Below are 16,583 nucleotides of genomic sequence, written 5' to 3' on the forward strand. Positions count from 1 at the left end.
AATTAATGTTTGCAAGTTATAATTCTGAATCTAAGTGTCTTGACTGCTAAACATTGAATTATCACTGGTTGTGACTTGTGCATTGTTTCAGTATCTGGAGGAGAAAGAGGATTTGGAGTTGAAATGTTCAACACTGGTTAAAGATTGTGAAATGTATAAGCATCGGATGAACACTATCATGTTTCAGCTGGAGGAAGTGGAAAAAGAACGAGATCAGGTTTGAGTAACAGTTCAATTCATTTTCTTTTAAAAGGATATGAAGTGCACCCAATGTGGATTGGATCTGTTCCTTCAATATAAATTGTTTTTGACTTTGAGCACAAATTGGTTGTAGAAGTGTATGAGTAAACATTAATTTTTCAAAGTTTAATGTATTTTGAGAGGCAGCTGAAGGAAGCCTTTTTATTGAATCAAAATGCTGAAGAAAATAGTGAATTGTATTCTAACAGCTTTTGGCAGAATGCTGTTAATTAATGTTTGCCATGAGAAGTAAAGTGACTGATTGTAGATTGTATTTTGGTCTAAACACTATATCGTCAATGAAGACATAGCAATTTTCAACATTTCAGTACATCCCAAAGTGCTTCATAGCCAATAAAGTGTATATTTTTGAAATGTGGTCACTAAGGTAATGCAGGAAATGTGGCAATCAATTTACACACAGCAAGCCTCCACAAACAATGCTGACATAATAACCAGATAATATGTTTTATTGATGTGAAATATTGTTAGGATAAATCCTCAACTCTTATTCAAAATAGTGCCAGAATCTTTTCCATCTATTTTGAACCAAACCTTGGCTTAATGTCACATCTGAAATATGGTACCTTCAACAGTGCTGATTTGGAGTATCAGAGTATAATTTGTGCTCAAGTTCTTGGAGTTGACTATGAACCTATGATCCTTTGACTTAAAGGCAAGAATACAGAAATATTAGGCATAGGTTCCAGACTACACAACCACTGTACCTTTTAAGACAAGTTACCTGACACTGCAACATTGAACATTCCAGCATAAAGATACCCACTTCATCTTATGTCTCTCTGTGCATATCTCTGCCTGTCTCTGTCTCTCTCCCTTGCTGTCTCTTTCTTTCTCTCTCGTGCTGTTTCTTTCTTTCTCTCTGTCTCTCTCTCTGTGTCTCACAATGTCTGTCTGTCTGTCTCTGTCTCTGTCTCTGTCTCTCTCTCTCTCTCTCAACAATGTCTTCAGTCAGCTATGTGTAACTAACATCAGTAAGCACACAAGCCAGAAAGTATGTGCAAGTTTGTAAAATTGTAGCCATGTAAATACTGAGTGTCATTAATAAACTTCAAGATATCTATCTCAGCGAGAATCTGGTCTGCATAGAATTTGTTGCACAGGCTAACATGTAGAAAACCATAAAGTGTGTCAAGCATTACCAAATGAGTCATACTTGACCCCTACCAAATTCAAGAAGAATCATATGGTGACAAGTGAAACAAAAGCGAGAGAGATCTACATTAATATGGGTTTTACGGTTTTATTTATATAGGTCTAAATAGAAGATTGATGGGCTTGGGGAATCTTCTAGAAACCGATAAAATTCTAATGGGACTAGACAGATTAGATGCAGGAAGGATTTATCGATGATGGGTTAGGTCCAGAATTATTGGGCTATGGCTTAAGGTTAAAGGGTAAACCTTTTAGTACTGCGATGGGAAGACATCTCTTCACCAAGAGAGTGGTGAGCTATGGAATTCATTACCATAGAAACACATTCTCAAGAGGAAGTAGACATTGCTCTTGTGGCTAAATGGAAATGGAGGAAAGTGGGTTTAGGGTATTGAATTTGAAAAGAATCCATAACCATAATGAGTAGCAAAACAAGATCGATGGGTCGAATGGCTTACTTCTGTTTACTTCCATGTTTCCAAATTTGTACATTTTCACAGCCATTAGATGTTTCAAAGTGCTTTCTGAAGAGTAGTTACTGTTGCAATGGAAGCAACACTTGGCTAAATTGGTGCATAATGTACAGTGCATTCTCTCTGTTCTAATCCTGGTTTTGTGATTGTTTGCCTCGATACTGACAAATAATAACATATTTCTGTTCATAAAGTACTGATGGTCCATTCATGTGAGTGGCCACCTGAGCAGAATGTCAAGAAGAATTTAGAAAAAATGTGAAATGCTCCTTTCACTACCCTCATGATGTCCCAAAGTGGTTTCCAACAAATTTGATAACTGGAAAACCTTTGAAATGATTATATAAGCCAAAAGTATAACACCTTCCACATTTTACAATATGTTTATGTAGTTTCAGAATGCCAGCCAAGATCTCAATGTCCTGGAAAGGCAGCAGGTTTGGCTTGCTGACACCTTCTGTCTGCACTTTGTCTTCTGTTGAACGTGGCCAGTGTCTGTAAAAAGATAAAAATGCATTGAACAATGTAAGACATTTTGGGATCTTCTAGAAATCAGACAGTGAAAAACCAGTGGTGGTGGATCAATAGAAATGAGGTGATGTGTAAAAGTCTCAGGTTCAGTCTACTACCACCATTTTGGTTCCTCCAAGAAAGATGAATTCTGTTCCATCCCCTCCTTTTGTCGAGAGAAAATGTGAGACCTCACCAGTATGTCTGTAATTGTCTGCTTTTTGTGTGTCTTATTCTTACATCCTGAAGTGTTCTGACACATACCTGACAGTTGTTTTTACCCTCACCAAATCGCTGTGACTTTTGTTTTTGTTTCTATCTATTAACCACCAGCAGTAAATCGCCTGTGTAGCAATTAGATATTTGCATGCAAAGCTCATTAAAGGTAGTGCGTACCTTTTTTGTGTGATTAATGATTGGTGCAGCTGAGAAAGATTAAAGGCGGTCTGCATTCTCTGGCTTGTCTTTCTCTCCTGGCTTTCTTGTCTTTTATTTTAAAAAAACTTGAATTTCCACAATGCCATTGATGAGTGTCGGCAGCATTGTTGTATAGGAAATTTGTGGTACAACAGGAGCTGAGAGCTGGATCAATGTGGCTTAATTAAATGAAGACACTCAAGCAAACTCATCTGACAGCTGGAATTTGCTTTAATTGCACTAACAGTAGTTTCATCCCTAAAGGAATCTGTCATTATGAGCCTTCTCGTGCCCAACAAAATGCTTCAATGACATAACTTATAACTGTAACCTGAATGCTTCCCCAAGTAGCTGTATTGATTTACTCAGACTTGCTGCTTCAGACAAGTTTGGTTACTGACCTGAGGCCACTGAGGTAGTGGAAGTTAATGCTGACTGAAGGCAAAATGCCAGGGAAGTTAATGGAGCTAGTTCTGAATAACCTTTAGTGAACTTCTACATGAGCTAATGTATAATCAATATGAAGTCATCACCTAAAAGGGTTGTAGGCATAATTTTTCCCCATGACAATTTAAATAAATGTGCACTTTTTATTGACAGAATTCAAAGCTCTCTACCTTTAAACACTAATATGTAAATGGGTAGATGCACTTGATAGCATAGAAACATGTCAGGAGTTGTTCATTCAGCCCCTGGAGCCTTCTCTGCCAATCAGTTGTTTATGATTGGTCTTTATATTTATTGATACTCCATATTTATTGATACCTTAACTAACAAAAATCCATTAGTTTTGAAAGTTTTAATTGTCCCAGAAAGCCATTAAACTATAATTCTACATTCAAACCAACTGCCTACTAAGTTAATTCAATTTCGGTGAATGAGGGCATTGCCATTTGTGTCAACGTTCATGAGTCAGGAATATTTTGTCCTCTGACCACCGTTTTAAAGGAAGGATAGGAACAAACTGGGGTGCAATGTCTACTGTCCAGACCCAGTAAAGAATAGCTATTTGAATATAATGAAGGGGCCTGTTTAATAGAAAAAGGAAAATGTAGAGGAGAGAAAAATGTAATAAAAAAGTCTTGTGACTCAAAAATCTATTACATTTTATTACAATCTAATGGCTAACTTTTATAGCCAAGGTATTTTAAAATATTCTGTCTGCTCCTCATTATACTGTAACCTTCCTCATTCACACATGCGCTACAGGTTTGAAGATAATAATTTCTAACAGATTAAACCTACATTCCTTTTCACGTATCACAGCTCTTTCATAAAGAGCCTTTTATTACTTTGCCTGAAAGCTCTTATTAGCGTCAAAAGCCAGTAAATGCATTGTGGCATGCAGTGCGTGTGTATATGTATTTTACACTTTCTAATCTTCCATTTCTTCCAGGCATTCCGATCCCGAGATGAAGCCCAGACACAGTTTTCACAATGTCTAATTGACAAAGATAAATATCGCAAACAGATCCGGGAACTAGAGGAGAAAAATGATGAGCTCCAAATTCAGATTGTCCGGAAAGAAGGGAAAATTGTGGCCTTGGAATCAAAACTTAGGCGTATGTCCAAGGACACCATGTCTGCAGACCAGGTGAGGTTTTTAATCATCGTGTTCTTTATTTTTTTCCATTAATTCTTCCTCTCCCATCCCATTGCATACCTATATGCAATAATATAGAAATTCATATGTATTTTGCTGGCAAGGTAACCATTTATTGTTCATATGTCACTGTCCTGACAAGATAGTCCAACCATCTTCAGCTGCCTTATCAATGACCTTCTCTCTATCATAATGTCAGAAGTGGGGATGTTTGTTGAGGATTGCACAATGTTCAGCTCCATTCAATACTCTTCAGAAACTAAAGCAATCTATGTCCAAATGCAGCAGGACCTGGACACTATCCAGTTTGAACTGACAGGCGGTAAGTATCATTTCTGCCACAAAAGTGCTAGACAATGATCATGTCCAGCAAGAGAGAATCTAACCACTGTCCCTTGACATTCAATAGCATTGACATTACCATCACTGGATTTCCCCACTATCACTATCCTGTGTGTGTGTGTGGTGGGGGAGGGGGGGGTCATAGTTCATTGATGTATTCATAAAATTTCTGTGGACTCCAGAGCAGGTCAGAGGTTAGGAATCCTGTAGTAGGTAACTCCCTTCCTGACTCCCCAAATCCTAGCCATTAACTACAAGGCATGAATCAGAAATGTGACGAAATATTCTCCACATGTGTGTGTAAACGCAATTCCAATAATACTCAAGAAGCTTGACACCATCTGCTTGATTGGTAACATATCCACAAACATTCAGTCCCTCTACCACTGACACTTAACAGCAACAATGTGCACTATCTATACAAGATGCACTGCAGAAATTCACCAAAGCTTCTTAGACAGCACTTTCCAGTTCCATGTTCACAGTGTGGTGCTGGAAAAGCACAGCAGGTCCAGCAGCATTTGGGGAACAGGAGAATCGATGTTTCAGACATAAGTCCCTTATCAGGATCTCCAGCATTTTTAGTCCTCACTTTCTCCTACTTTCCAAATCTATAACCACACAATTACAGGGGCAGCCATTACATGGGAACACCACCACTTGCAAATTCCCCTCCAAACCACATACCATCCTAACTTGGAAATATGTCTCTGTTTCCTCAAGCTTATGTTCAAAATCCTAGAGTTCCCTCTCGAATCACATTTTGGATTTACCTACAGCACATGGACTGCAGTGGTTCAAGGCATCTCATCACCACCTTTTCAAAGGCAACTAGGCATAGTCAGTAAATGCTGGCCCAGCCAGAGATGTCCATATCCAATGAATGAATAATAAAGAATAAAGATAGTGGTGAGCTGTCTTCTGTTGCAGTCTGTGTAGTGTAGGTATACCCACAATGCTGTTCAGAAGGGAGGTCTGGGATTTTGACCCAGTGACAGTGAAGAAATATATATTTCAATATAGGAATGGAACTTGCAGCAAAGATCTCTTAATTAGGTGTCAGCCCTGGATCAATAGATAGCACCCCTGCCTGTGAGTCAGAGATTGTAGTAACAAGTCCCACTTCGAAAACTTGTGTAAATTATATATTCTAACTCTTAGGATTTAATGTTAGAAGTGTTGTATTTTGGGTGAGAGACTAAACCTAGACCTCACTTTCTCTCTGAAGTAAAATTGAAAAAAGTTGTAATCCTATACTTAGGTGATCATTTCAGGATCACTTTCTGATTCCTAAATGGTAAATAAAATAAATATTTCAATTTCTGGAATACCACACACTTTCTGCACGTGGCAATATAGTTCAATGTAGTACTATAATATATAGCATATAGTTAGAACATAGAACATTGCAACGCAGTACAGGGCCTTCAGCCGACTTGTGAAACCAATCTGAAGCCCATCTAATCTAACTATTTCATTCTTGTCCATATGCCTATCCAATGACATTTAAATGCCCATAAAGTCAGCGAGTCTACAACTGTTGCAGGCAGTCCATTCCATGTGGCTACTCCTGTCTGAGTAAAGAAACTACCTCTGACATCTGTCCTTTATCTATCACCCCTCAATTTGAAGCGGTGCCCTCTCGTGCTATCCATCACCATCCTAGGAAAAATTATGTACACTGTACACCTGATCTAACCCTGTGACTATCTTGTATGTCTCAATTAAGTCACCTCTCAACCTTCTTCTCTCTAACAAAAACAGCCTCAAGTCCCTCAACGTTTCCTTATAAGACCTTTCCTCCATATCCTCGTAAATCTCCTCTGAACCTTTTCCTCAGCTTCCACATCTTTCCTAAAATGTCACTTGAACGGCACATAACACTCCAAGTGCCGCTGCACCAGAGTTTCGTACAGCTGCAGCATGACCTCATGGTTCCGAAACTCGATCCCTCTACTAATAAAAGCTAACATACTGTATGCCTTTTTAACAGCCCTATCAACCTGGGTGACAACTTTGAGGGGTCTATGTACATGGACACCGGGATCTCTCTGCTCATTTCCATACAAGAATCTTACCATTTGCCAAGTAGTCTGCATTCCTGTTATTCCTTCCAAAGTGAATCTCACTTTTCTGCATTGAACTCCATTTGCCACCTCTCAGCCCAGCTCTGCAGCTTATCTATGTCCCTATGTAACATACAAAATCCTTCAGCACTATCCACAACTGTACCTACCTTAGTGTCGTCAGCAAATTTACTAACCATTCTTCTACGCACTCATCCAGGTCATGGATAAAAATGATAAACGGTAGTGGCCCCAAAATGAATCCTTGCGGTACACCACTAGTCACTGAACTCCAGGATAAACATTTTCCATCAACCACCACCCTCTGTCTTCTTTCAGCTCGCCAATTTCTGATCCAAACCGCGAAATCACCCTCAATCCCAAGCCTACAATGGGTAACCTTACCAAACGCCTTATCAAACTCCATATACACCACATAAACAGCTTTATCCTTCTCCACCTGTTTGGTCACCATCTCAAAGGACTCAATAAGGTTTGTGAGGCATGACTTACACTTCATGAAACCGTGTTGACCATCCCGAATCATCTTATTCCTATCGAGATGATTATAAATCCTATCTCTTATAAACTTTTCCAACACTTTGCCCACAACCGAAGTAGGGCTCAATTACCACAGTTCTTTCTACTCCCCTTCTTGAACAAGTAGACAACATTTGCTATCCTCCAGTCTTCTCGTACTATTTCTGTCAACTCTTTCAGCTAGCCAATATCTGATCCAAGCCGCTAAATTGCCCTCAATCTCATGCCTCCGTACTTTGTGCAGTAGCCTACCTTACCAGTTCTGTATACACTGCAACCTTCAAATATTTAGGAGAAGGTAAAAGAAAATATATCACTGTTTGAGGAAAACTATTTAGCTCCACGTGTAACTTTTAATCCACTCAGCGAAGATCTCTTAGTTAGGTGTCATCCCTGGATCAATAGATAGCACCCCTGTCTGTAAGTCAACAGGCTGTGGTAACAAGTCCCACTTTGGAGGCTTCTGTAAATTATATATTCTTACAATTTAACGTTAGAAGTTTGTATTTTGGGTGAGAGACTAAACCTAGACCTCACTTTCTCTCTCTAATAGTTGAAAAAACTGCTATATTACTTTGAAGACAAACTGAGTGGAATTTTGCTGTTATTTATCTTTAAACTCACATTACATTTAAAGCTAACTGTCCAGCCATTTATCTCATTGCTGTATGTAAATTGGTTGCTGTGTTTCCTACCGTGCAACCATGTCTTTTCAGATTATTTGGATCTAAAGTACTTGGGACATCATGGAATTTTCTATGTAATTATATTTTAGCAAGCTTTCAAACACTGGAGACATTTTGCATTAAACCATAGGACTGGGGATATGTTACTGAAGGGCTAGAGATGTGGTAACCTGTAGCGTTGTTAAACTAAAAAGTGAAACTTGTTAGTGCTGTCTTGTCTATTGTTTAATCTCTGCTTTAATATTTCTTCAGTTTTTTTGCTGCATTTCATTCTGAAAAGTTTATTACAGTTTTTCAATCTTTTATGAAGTTCATCCTCCTCTTAGATCATGAGTACCTCGGGTGGGAGCAGGTTCAATCATGGACTTCAAAAAGGACTGTATAATGTTGAAAGAAAAAAATGAATTGCAGGGCTTCAGGAATAGATGAGGGAGTGAGATTAAGGAGTAGTTCATCCAGAGAGCCAGCAAAAAACATGATAGGCTGAATGTCTGTATGATTCCAGAACCTTATATGTGCCTTCAGAAGAATCATTTTCTCTGTTTAAAGTTCAAGTAACCATTTTTGACAAATGAAAACTTAATCTCGGTGAGTTCAGAAAAGGTCTTGCTCATCAAGCTGCATGTAACTTTTAAACCTTCTTTTCTTGCATAGATGCATTGTCAGGTTAATGTGGGTCTTTCTGTTATATGTCTCATACCATGCCTGACTTTGAAGTGCTCAAGGCTGTCATTGGTACAACATGAACAAAAATTGATGAGCAAAGAAATTGCCTTTCATTCCAGCATTTCTTTCTGTTTGCCATGTGCTTTTCATATTCTTCAGTCTTGGGATATGTGCATTATTGGCAGGGTTGACATTTATTATTCATTATTAATTGCTCTTGAGAAGAAGATGGTGAGCCATGGACTTGACCCCAAAGTCCACATGGTGAATGTCTTCCCACAATTCAGTTGGATAGCATGTTCCAGGATTTTACTGCAACGATTTTAAAGGAGCAACTCTAAATTCAGTTCAGTCTGTGACTTGAAAAGTAATTGGAACAGCAGTTGCAAGCGAAAACAATTAGCTCCATTTAAGCATTGAAAATCACAGGATTGAAAGATATTGTTAATATAAGTTTTCCAAGTTGCTGCAGACCATCTGACAGAAATAGACCATAAAGTCAATTAAGCCTGTCTATCATCCAGCCACAATCCCAACCCCATATCCTTGATTCATTCGATGCCCAAAAACCTAGCAGAGTTTTTGAAGATGGAAACAGACCCTTTGCTCCAACTCGTCTACGCCAACCAGACATCCCAGTCTGACTAGCCCCATTTGCCAGCACCTAGCCCATATCCCTCTAATGACTTCCTATTCATATACCCCTCCAGATGCCTTTTAAATGTTGTAATTGTACAAGCCTCTGTCACTTCCTGTGGCAGCTTGCTCCATACACGTACCACCCTTTGTGTGAAAAAGTTACCCCTCAACTCCTTTTTACATCTTCACCGTCTCACCTTAAACTTATGCCATCTAAGTTTAGACTCTCCTACCCTAGCAAAAAGATCTCAACTATTCATCTATCCATGCCCCTCATGATTTTGTAAATTTCTGTAAGGTCAACTCTCACACTCCAGTGCTACAGGGGAAAACGCCCCAACCTATTGACCCTCTCCCTATAACCTAAACCCTCCAGTCCCAGCAACATCCTTGTAAATCTTTTCTGCATCTTCTCAAGTTTAACACATCCTTCTTTTAGTAGGGCGACCAGAATTGAATGCAGTACTCAAAAAGTAGCCTCACCAATGTCCTGTAAAGCCGCAACATGGCATCCCAACTCTGATACTCAATGCACTGACCAATGAAGGCAAGTGCACCAAACCATCCTCTCCAACTGAGACTCCACTTTCAAGGAACTATGTACCTGCATCCCCAGATCTCTTTGTTTAGCAACACTCCCCGGGACCCTACCATTAACTGTGTAAGTCCTGTCCTGGTTTGCCTTACCAAAATGCAAAACCTCAAACTAATCTAAACTAAACTCCACCTGCCACTCCTCGGCATATTAGCTCATCTGATCAAGGCCTCTGTAGTCTGAGATAATCTTCTTCACCATCTACTATACCACCAATTTTAGTGTCTTCTGCAAATTTTCTAATCATGCCTCCTATATTCACATCCAAATCATTTATATAAATGACAAACAAAAATGGACCCAGTACCAATCTCAATGGAATACTGTTGGTCACAGACCTCCAGTCAATCACCACCCTCTGTCTCCACCTTAAAATTAATTTTGCATCCAATTGGTTAGTCCCCCGGACCCTATGTGATCTAACCTCACTAGCTAGTCTACCAAACTTGTCAAATGCTTTGCTGAAGTCCATATAGACAACGTATCGCTCTGCCTTCATCAAACTTTTTTGTTACCTCTTCAAAAAAAAACTCAATCAACTTAGTGAGACACGATTCCCCACGCACAAAGCCATGTAGACCATCCCTCATCAGTCCTTGCCTTTTCAAATGCATGTAAATCCTGTCCCTCACAATTCGGTCCAATAACTTAATCACCACTGATGTAAGGCTCAGCGGTCTATAGTTCCCTAGCTTTTCCTTGTAGCCTTTCTTAAATAATGGTATCACACTAGCCAACCGCCAATCTTCCGGCACCTAACCCGTGGCTGTCTTGAACTCAGTTTTGAAGTTACTCATTGACTGAACATATCACAAACTCTTCAGTAGATAATTCAAAAGATTCATAGGTCTAATATTAATCAGAAACTTGACCTAGAGAAGAATAGATCTGGCAGCTCCAAGTTCCAGGGTTTAGATGTTTCAGGCATGGTAGAGGTGGAAAAGGAGTTGCATTACTGATTAAGGAGGATGTCACAGTTGCACTAAGTGAAGAGGTCCTGGAGTGCTCATCCTGTTAAGCCATATGGGTAGAAGTCAGGAATAATAATGGTGCAGTCACAATGATGGGGTTATATTATAGACATCCCAATAGCCAAAGGGAGATAGAGGAACAGATATTTAAGTAGATCATGGAAAGATATAAAAACAAGGCTGTTTTATTGGCTGGGACTCCCTTAGTGCCAGGGGCTCAGATGGGGCAGAATTTGTTAGGTGCATCCAGGAGAATTTCTTGAAATAATATGTAGCTGAACTAGGGAGGTAGCTGAACTAGACCTTGTATTGGGGAATGAACCTGGCCATGAAATAACTCCACTGAGGCTCGTATGTCGTCACCAAGTCACCTTATATTCACTTGTGGAGTGCCAATTCTCAGAGTGAACAGGGCCTCTGACACTCCTGTTTATGTCATTCAGCCAGGACTCCAGTTGGACCAATCAGGGTTACCAGTCCCAATCAGGGAACTTTTATTCTATGAGGGGGTCAGCACACTGACCTCGTTACAATCACTACATCCTTTCACCTCTGAGTGTGAGGACATAGGACGGTTGTTTTTTTGTTTGTAGCTTCTCCTGGGGCATTTTAAAACCAGAGCTGAAAATGTGTTGCTGGAAAGCGCAGCAGGTCAGGCAGCATCCAAGGAGCAGGAGAATTGACATTTCGGGCATGAGCCCTTCTTCAGGAATCAGGTTTTAAAACCAGGTCAAGTTCCTCCAACTCTGCCTCTGATACACGTGGCACATAATGCACAAAAGCTCACCTCTTGCATCCGGAGCATCTCAGAAGAAATTCATTCTCTGTTTTAAACAGCAAAGTTGTCAAGGCAGTGACATCTGCCTTGTCCATCTCAGATTCCAATGTATCTTCAATGCTTGATGGAGAGGGAGAAGCCAGATTCCAGAACAGTCGTGTCAGCATTTGAGGAGCCAGGCATTGTTTGCAAGCTGAGAGCTTTCATATTGTCTACGTGCTTGTTCAGAACTGTCACACATATCTGAACTTGAAACGTCACTGGACCTGACCTGTCACTGACCATGCCTCTTACCCATGTAGGTCCACTTCGATGGTTCCTACACCAAACCTAATCCCCTGAAGTAAGTGCTCTCTCTTGCTTAGTGGAATCTTGTGTCCAGCATTGGCATTTTTTGTTGCCCTTTCACTCCTCTCCTCCTCGCCACCTGGTCCAGAAAGTTCACATCTAAACTGGTGCAGAGTTTTCTCCCTATCAGCTACTCTGCTGGAGCTATCCATGTAGTTGCATGAAGGGTGATCTTCTAAACAAATGGAACCGGGACCATTTGGTATCCAGTGAAGCTGTAAGCTGTTTTTTGAAGCCTGCCTTGAAAGTTTGAACTGTTCTTTCTTCCAGCCCATTGAATGATCTGTCCGTATATGGCAAATACCATTTGACTTCAGGAAATACTCAATTCCCTGCTTGTTATTTGTGACCAACATGTTCAGGAGTCCATGTATTACAAAAGATACTCACTATTGTCTATTGTCGTCCTTGTGTTTCACAAATGAACTCCGTGGGTGTTCACAATGACAAGAGCAGTGAGCCCAGGAAAGGATCTGCAGAGTCAACGTGTAACTGAGTCTAGGGCAGGGATGGGGAACCTGCAGCCTTACGGCCATTGTGTGTGGCCTTTTGAATGAATCCAAATTTTGCAGAACAAATTTTTTATTTTTTATTAATATGTTTATTTTCATCCTTTATTATTTTTATTTTAATCTTAAAATGAATATATTTAAAATACCAGAGAGCAAAAGAAAATTCAACAAAATAATCCTCACAGACTGACCACCACAATTAAAAAAATGTGATTTTTGAAGAATATATAATTGAAGTTTCTTGGTTGCGGCCTTATTAGATTACAACTAACATAATGCGGCCTTCCAACATGAAAAGGTTCCCCACCTCTGGTCTGGGGTTTACCCAGCCATTCCCACAAATGTGGGGGAGCTGAGGTAGTAACCTTTGTCCTTGTTGGCCCACCAATGTAGCAATGTTTGCATCCAGTCCTGGCCACCAGATGTAACTTCTCGCCAACATCTTCATTTTGGAAATCCCTTAATCAATATGGTGGGGATTGGTCTGTATCTGGCAGTAGTCTTTGCTCAGGACAATCACTTTTGCTCCACTTGCCACACTTTCTAATGACAAAGCCAATTGTAATGCTTGTTTGAAGTCTGAAGAGCTTATGCTCAAAATGTCGACTCTCATGTTCCTCCGATGCTGCCTGACCGGCTATGCTTTTCCAGCACCATACTTTTTTGACTCTGATCTTGAGCATCTGCAATCCTCATTTTCTCCCTGTTTGAAGTCCAGTTGGGTTTCAGCTAGTAGTGCTTTTGCATGGTTACATCATGAATCCCACATACCAAATGGTCTCTCAGATCTCATTCAGGGTTAACCTGAAATCACATGTATCTGCCAGTTGTCTTAACCAAGTCAAAAATCCCTGTTACGGATTCCCCTGATTTTTGAATTGATCGGTACAACTGATCATGTCTCAGAATTAGAGGAGGCGTGGGGTTGTAATATTCATTAACTAAATCTGTCAACTTTTGAAAGGTTTTAGTATCTGGTGCCTCAGGGAACGTTAGGCTCCTAATAACCAAAAAAGCTGCAGGTCCTCAAGCTGTCAGGAAAATCAAGCCTTTGCTTTTCAGCTGTCCCAATGTCATTTGCCCGTAAAAGATAACTCGTTCTTTCCACATACCTGGCCCAATCTTCGACGGTGAAAATGTCAAATACAGAGTAACCTGGATTATCTGATTATCAATTATCTTAACTTCGGATTATCCAAATACAATTTCAAGGTCCTTTAAAAACATTACATCAATTCTCTTGATGTTCTCTTTAAATGTGACAATGTTGTTCACCTCAACTGTTTCTTGTGCTAAAGTATTATCAGGCAATGCTGTCAATCATTAAAAACTGCCCAGTGTTTACAGATTATCATCAACTGTATAATTTCTGATTTCTCTCTTCCACCACAAATTGTTTTTAGATTACCCTCTCTGCCTCCACCTTCACACTCAACAGTAACTGCAAAGAGCTCATTAACTTCTTTGTCATGAAGGTTAAGAACATTAATTCAGTTGTATCTGCTGCCTCCTTCCATTCTCTTAGGACACTTCCTATGTATTCACTTTGCCCAAATGTTGAATTTGCATCATTCTCCCTTTTTGGACTCGTTTATGGATGTGGTCCACCACCTGCTTTGTAAACTTTAATCCTACCAAACTGCTGACTATTCTCATTCTCTTCTAGGCTTCTATTTTAGCTGATATTATTAATAGAACATAGAACATAGAAGAATACAGCGCAGTACAGGCCCTTTGGCCCTCGATGTTGCGCCGATCCAAGCCCACCTAACCTACACTAGCCCACTATCCTCCATATGCCTATCTAATGCACGTTTAAATGCCCATAATGAAGGAGAGTCCACCACTGCTACTGGCAGGGCATTCCATGAACTCACGACTCGCTGAGTAAAGAATCTACCCCTAACATCTGTCCTATACCTACCCCCCCTTAATTTAAAGCTATGCCCCCTTGTAATAGTCCTTTCTGGTCTGGTTCTAGGGTGCTTTCCTTCAAATTTGCTACCATCATCCATCTCTCAGAATAAAACCTTTGATCCCTTCAAAGTTGCAAGATGCCTTCCTTTGATTTGCTTTGTTACTGCCCAGATCCATGCTCATCTTTCTGGAATGCAGTGTGTAAATCCCTCAAATAAGGTATTCACCCATATGAAGGTACCAGAACTGCTCTTAACAAACTTTAAGTATGGCTATCAAATTGGTAAACTATCTCTTCTTATCCTTCTCATCTGCCACCTCTACTGATGTTTTGTCCCACACTCTCACCCTCCACTTCCTGCTGCCTCACTTCCAGATGACGCACTGACATAAGACATAGTTTCAGAGCAGGAAAATGTCAAACCCTTTCTCATACAAACCAGTTAATGAGATACAACTATGAGCATATAAAAACACCTAATGCGTTCCTAATGGAAATTGGTGATCCAAAAAACTCCAGTTCGATGGCTCCTGTTTATATCATTTGACATCTCATTGAATCTAAGCTTGATTCAGTATAGGAATGTTTCACTGGATCAAACAGTATGACTGAAGAAATAGAATTACTATTGTTACAGATTTTAAAAAACTGCATGATCCCAGAGGCATAACTCAGGTATGCTACAAACAACTCTGCCTCACAAAGAGAATTGAGAATGTATACATGATTTGCAATCAATATTTCTCATTCTTGAGCCTGCACACATGTCTAGATTTTGGCAACCTTGTGATAGCAGGAGGTGTTCAATTTATTCGAAGAAACAATGAACAGGTCAAGAATCATTCATTTATGTCCAGTCCATTTAAAGAGAAGCCAGTCAGGGAACAATTGATCCAGGAACAAATTGCTGTCATTTAACCTGCAAAGGGGTAAGTAATAAAAGGGTTTCATTGGGCTTCCTAGACTTCTCATGGAACTTGCAAGGGAAGAACAAATCTACTGAAATTACCTTTGATGGTTTATGATGGTTCACATGATTAACAGGAACGAAATCTGTGACCACAGACATTGGGACCTTGCGATCTTGTTCGGATAATCCAAAATTCAGTTAATCGAATGCCAGATAATTGAGTTTCCTCTTCTATATTGGAGTGTTGGGAATGTTGTCCATTTATATCCTGACTGAAAAACCTTCAGACTGCAGATATTAGCAAAGTTTGTGAACGCAGCAAATAATGACAAAGAGAAGGATCAGTTTCACCCACTTACGAACATGAGGAATTTTTAACTGAAGTTGTTCAGAGAGCAAGACTGTCTGTAGAACAAAATTGGATTCAATAGTAGATAATGAACAAACACAGGTTCAAGAAGAACATTTCAATTTTTCATTTCCAAAAGGAGGATTACCAACATCAGTGCTGAGTAACCAACATTCCTCCAGTGCTATGACTGGAGCTGGGGAAAAATTCTGTGTATTGGTATAATAAGCAATGAAGGTGGATGAAGATGCCCAACAGAAACAACGACTTCAGAGGAAGCGTTTACATTCTTCAACACAGATTGAAGATAGATATTTGCTTACACAAAATTAAGATCAGCTGCATACAACTTTATGGAAGCTTGACCAACATGTGCTGCTTCAGAACAACAAAAAAAGAAATTACCTGGTTCAGAAATCCAGGATACTGCAAAGAAAAAAGCACTTGATTCCATTGATCAGCCTTCTTCCATGAGGAATGTTCCACCAACGATGTTATGGGGCAACTATCTGTTTCAACAGGCAAGAGATACTCAGTAAGAGAAATCCAGAAGATTAAGGGCTCTCTAGTTACGCATAATATAGATCGTGAATTTGTAAAGTCAAAGACTTCAGGCATGATAGTGTAGTGGTAAATGTAACTACATACGTGAATGTACAAATATTAACAATGGGAATAAATCTTGGTAGAGATGTTGTATAAGGTAATAGTTCTGAGATTATTAATATTGGAAACAGCAATAAGCTTTGATGATGATATAATCTTGGATGGTAAAATTGGAAGAATAGCTCTGGATCTTGGGGGGAATGGTGTGTCATCTATATCATCCAATAGTCTTAGTAAC

The 16,583-nt window shown here is 39.7% G+C and overlaps 1 protein-coding gene across 3 annotated transcripts in view; it reads left to right on the plus strand.

Moving 5' to 3' along the window:
- The window catches only part of card11 (caspase recruitment domain family, member 11), a 278,081-nt gene that overhangs the window by 140,671 nt on the left and 120,827 nt on the right, over positions 1–16,583 (plus strand). For all 3 annotated transcript variants that reach the window (XM_087997712.1, XM_043711897.2, XM_043711898.2), the window contains exons 7-8: positions 92–217; positions 4,213–4,410. In XM_087997712.1, the coding sequence (XP_087853838.1) occupies positions 92–217; positions 4,213–4,410 (324 nt within the window). The remainder of the gene's footprint in view (positions 1–91; positions 218–4,212; positions 4,411–16,583) is intronic.

The sequence above is a fragment of the Chiloscyllium plagiosum genome, unplaced genomic scaffold (genome assembly GCF_037043375.1).
Source record: "Chiloscyllium plagiosum isolate Xiang-an unplaced genomic scaffold, Cpla_swu_hap1 HiC_scaffold_20, whole genome shotgun sequence".
Classification (NCBI taxonomy): Eukaryota; Metazoa; Chordata; class Chondrichthyes; order Orectolobiformes; family Hemiscylliidae; genus Chiloscyllium; species Chiloscyllium plagiosum.